We start from the raw sequence: 4,726 nt of genomic DNA on the forward strand, positions 1-4,726 counted from the left end.
CCTGTAAGGGAGCACCGAGCACGGGGGATGGAGCCCGGCGCCCATCGGACGCAGTACGAAGGCAGAAACCTACCCCGGAGGCGGTGGGTGCACGATGCGGCCCCCCGCACCTTCCTCCAGGAGGCCCCCGGGCGGCACGGCGCGGGCGTGACCAAGGTCCAGCTTCAGGGACACGCCCGTCGCGCCTCGGTGGAAACGGTCGGGTGAGCCTGGCCGGGGAGGACGTGGCCCCCGGAGCCCCCCGCTCCCGCCCCCGCCCCCGCTCCCGCCCGTCCCAGCGGCCGCCGCGGCGTGCACCTGCCCCTGCCGGCAGCCGGGAGCGCGGGGCGCGGGGGCGCGGCGGCCCGGGCCCCCGCGGGGCTGCGCTGACCATGGCGCTGGCCGCCGCCGCCGCCGCCGCCGCCGCCGCCGGGGTGAGCCAGGCGGCCGTGCTGGGCTTCCTGCTGGAGCACGGCGGCCAGGTGCGCAGCTGCGACCTGCTGAGCCGCTTCAAGCCCCTGCTGGAGGCCGGCGACCCGCGCGGCCGCGCCGCCCGCAGGGACCGCTTCAAGCAATTCGTCAACGACGTGGCGGTGGTGAAGGAGTTGGACGGCGTCAAGTTCGTGGTGCTGAAGAAGAGACTGCGGCCCCGGCAGGCGGCGCGGGCCCTGCCCCCGGGCGACCCCGGCGACCCCCGGAGCACCCCCGTCTCGCCCCGGGAAGCGCCTGGCGCGGGGGCTCCATCCCCGGCCGCGCCGCCGCCGCAGCAGCCGGGGGCACCACGCGAGCACGCGGCCCTGCCCTTGGAGCCGCAGGACGCCTCTGGGCCCGCTCGGCCCCCCGCGGAGCCCGCGGAGCCCCCGGCGGGTCCCGCCCAGCCATCGGGGGGTGCCCCCGGGCCCCGGGTCCCAGCCGTTGAGCTAGCCCTGGCCCCCGAGGGGCTCTCTGCAGGCGCGGCCGCGCCGCCCAGCCCGCTGTCGGGGGAGCCCCCGCCCCACGCCGCGGCGCCGGACGCGGAACCTGGGCGCGGCCCGACGGCCGAGGCGCCGCCGCCCCCCAAGCCCTGCATGCTGCCCGTGCGCTGCGTCCCGGGCCCCGCCGCGCTCCGGATCCGGGCCGAGGAGCAGGGCCTGCGGCGGCAGCTGTCGGAGGAGCCGAGCCCGCGCAGCTCCCCGCTGCTGCGGCGGCGGCTGTCGGTGGAGGAGGCCGGCCTGGGCCTGGGCCTGGGCCTGGGCCTGGGCCTGGGCCTCGGCCCCGGCCCGGGCCGCTCCCCGCACCTGAGGCGCCTGCCGCGCGCAGGCCCGCGCCTGCTAAGCCCGGACGCGGAGGAAGTGCCCGCCGCGCCGCCGCCGCCGCCGCCGCCGCCCGCCGTGCCCCTGGAGCCCACGGAGCACGAGTGGCTGGTGCGGGCGGCGGGGGGCTGCTGGACCCACCAGCTGCACGGGCTGCTGCTGCGCGACAGCGGCCTGGCGGCCAAGCGCGACTTCATGTCGGGCTTCACGGCCCTGCACTGGGCCGCCAAGAGCGGCGACCGCGAGATGGCGCTGCAGCTGGTGGAGGTGGCGCGCCGAGGGGGCGCGCGGGTGGACGTGAACGCGCGCTCGCACGGCGGCTACACGCCGCTGCACCTGGCCGCCCTGCACGGCCGCGAGGACGCCGCCGTGCTGCTGGTGGTGCGCCTGGGCGCGCAGGTGCACGTGCGCGACCACAGCGGGCGGCGCGCCTACCAGTACCTGCCGCCCGGCGCCTCGTACGCGCTCCGCCGCCTCCTCGGCGACCCCTGCCTTCCAGGCTCTGCCGACGCCGACGCCACCGCGGCCGGCAGTGGCTCCCACGCGGCCCGGCGCCCGGTGCAGGTGGCCGCCACCATCCTCAGTTCCACCACCAGCGCGTTCCTGGGCGTCCTGGCCGACGACCTGATGCTCCAAGACCTGGCTCGAGGCATGAGGAAGTCGGGCTCCCTTAGCAAGTTCTTGGGTGCCTCGCCCACAGCTCCACGGAAAAAGACGAAGACCCGCAGCGGCCTGCCGGCTTTCCCAGAACTCTCTCGCCGACCTACTCCCGGGCCCCTGGCTGGGCTCGTGCCCAGTCTCCCGCCCCCAACCTGACGGTCCCTGAGGCCCGGCTCGGTCGATGTAACCCGGCCTGCCCCTCACAGCCGCTCAGCACCGTCTCCAGCTGCGCGCAGTGCAGCCTGTTCTAGCTCCCGCCCGAGGCTTGACCTGCCTCTGGAGATGGGAGTCAAGACGTCAGGGAGAGCCTTCTATAAAGAACTCCAGAAATCAGTCTTGAATATTGGGTCAGAGTTAAGGGCCCCCGAACGAGTGAACTCGATGCCTCTGCAACCACACACTCCCAAGCCAGAACTAGAGCAAGGGTCTCTTTAAACGTGTTCTGTTGGACTGTCAGCTTTAAGATATCCAGTGGTTTTGTAATTTGCTGCCTTTATCCTGTTTTTAAATTAAAATGAGGTAAAACAACTTTCATAATAACCTTTTGAAATTATATTTTTCCATTTTTAGGCAAAATGCTCATTTTCAATCTTTTGCTGAGTATTTTGGAATTCTATTAAAAAACAAACAGGTGATCATGATCTAAAGGAAAGTAGTCCCAACCAACAAAACCCTTAAACGTTTATCTACCTCATTTTAGGCGATTCTAGAGAGACTTGAACACAGAATGTGATCATTGTGAATGTAATTCATTTCAGTTGTACTGTGAATGCTAACTATTAGGAAACAAGTGCATCTGGGGAGTAAGAATGATTTAACAGTGAGAGAAAGGAGACATTTTGGCAAATACTTGCAATTTCTGGTTGTCTTTATGATGAAATATAAACTGTCTTCGGCACTAGTGGGTGATTATTTTGATTTGGCATGAATATTTAATTTTTTAAGTATGATTTACTTGTGAATGCACCATTGTGCCATGTTTCTGAATCTTGTTTTCCAATCTGGATGCGCCTTTCAATGCAGTAGGTGAATATTTAAAGAACAACAACATGTCATAGCATTATACCAGAAAAATAATTGGTTAAATAAAAGTAGATACACTTAAAGAGCAACTATTTTATATGAAGATTCTATAGAAACAAAAAATATATCCACTTTTAAAAGCCATCTGAAAGCAAACCACTTATTCCAAAATAGCAAATACAGAATTCTTTGCTTAGTGACCTTTCAGGGATGACTTAACTTCTCTGGACCTTTGATCCTATCTGTAATGGAGAAGGTTTGCTATTACCAAGAGGTACCAGGTTCAACCCACTCTAACTATAAGGTCTCTTTTTCTGTTTTAAAGATGGGGACTCTGTTTGCTCAACCAGCCTTTTTTTTAATATCATATTGTGGTCATGCTCTGCTTTTGCAAATCGTGTTTGCATGTCATTAGTTATATCAAATAGTTTTTGTGGCACAGGGGAGTGTGTTTTCTCCCTTCCATATATATCCTGTGTGACATTATTTAAGGCAGCCCTTAATGGAATGTTTTGATTTAAGCACTAAAATAAACAAGTCTCCCATTTTGTTCTTACTTGTGTGGTAATGTCTTTCCCTTAAACATTCTACAGCCCTTACTACTGTATTTTTCTTGTCTTTTTATTTACTTAATTTCTTCAGTTCTTCCTCATCCTCTTCTGCCTCTTCCAGGCATTCTGTTATTGAAAGAGTTTGGAATGATCTGCTAAATAAAGGCAGCATCCACACACGGATATAGTATCCAAAAAAAAAAAAAAAAAACAACAGATGAATGTAGGCCCTGATCTGACCCTTTCCTTCCCACCTTCCTTGCCTGGAACTCTTGCTAAGCTGCATAAATTATTTAAAAATGCAAATTAAATCTGCCTCTGCAGAAAAAAAAAATTGTAGGAGGCAATAATTATAGCAGTCTCAGTTGCTGAAGGTCTAGAAGACAGAATAAAATATTAGAGATTTTCCATGGTAAGAGAGAGGCTTGACTGAGACAGGATAACAAAGGTCACAAACAGAGGTATGACCTGCCTTGAGAAAAACAAAATCTAAACCAGGAGAGTAGTAATAACAATAACTAATGTTTACTGCACACTTAAATCAGAGGAGGGTTACTTAAACTGCCAGAAGAATCTCTGTGTTTCAGAAGGGCATGCTGCAAGCCTTCCAAGTGAAGTAAAACATTTGGCAAGAGTTTAGGATCAATAAGCCTAAAACTTAGGTATTAGAAACCATCATTTTTTCCTTTCAGGTCAAGATGTTCCAGAACTATAAGTCAGTCAGAAGTTATACTTTGATATGTATATGGAAAGTTTTCAAGAACTACATATTGCCTAGCGGGAGGTACACCTGTGAGGGGTATTTTCAACAAATGACAAAATAAAAGAAGAGAAAGAAAAGAAAAGAAAAGAAAAAGAAAAATTGTTTCTAATTTAAGGCAATTTAGCTGGCTAGAATTGTCATGGAGAAGAGAATCACTCCTTTTAATGGGGGAGAAGTTAATTGTTATATAGATGTGTATGAGTCATCTAGAACAAACTTTTAAATAAAGGTTTATACTTCCTTTAAAGGAGGTTGGAGGTTATTCTAGAACATGTCACACCTAATGGAGACCAGGATATGGGTGATGCACATATGGCCTGTGTTTATTAAGTGCCAAGTACAGTTTTAACCACTGTGCAGGTATTAACCTCAACCTTACAAGGTATGTCCTGATAGTATCTGGAATTTAAAGTGAGGGAATGGAAGCCTCAAGAAACTATGAGTACCTTGTCCAGGAT

General features: G+C 55.5%; 1 protein-coding gene across 1 annotated transcript; it reads left to right on the plus strand.

Annotated features, from left to right (window-relative positions):
• The first annotated feature begins 371 nt into the window (after positions 1–371).
• Positions 372–3,510, plus strand: SOWAHA (sosondowah ankyrin repeat domain family member A). The gene has a single exon (XM_038552144.1). It carries the CDS (start codon positions 372–374, stop codon positions 2,085–2,087), a length of 1,716 nt encoding a protein of 571 aa, XP_038408072.1. The 3' UTR covers positions 2,088–3,510.
• The last annotated feature ends 1,216 nt before the right edge of the window (positions 3,511–4,726 follow it).

This window comes from Canis lupus, chromosome 11, assembly GCF_011100685.1.
Source record: "Canis lupus familiaris isolate Mischka breed German Shepherd chromosome 11, alternate assembly UU_Cfam_GSD_1.0, whole genome shotgun sequence".
Taxonomy (NCBI): Eukaryota; Metazoa; Chordata; class Mammalia; order Carnivora; family Canidae; genus Canis; species Canis lupus.

Bases quoted from the DNA above. Each gene is read 5' to 3' on its own strand.
- SOWAHA (XM_038552144.1), top strand. From the start codon at position 372: ATGGCGCTGGCCGCCGCCGCCGCCGCCGCCGCCGCCGCCGGGGTGAGC.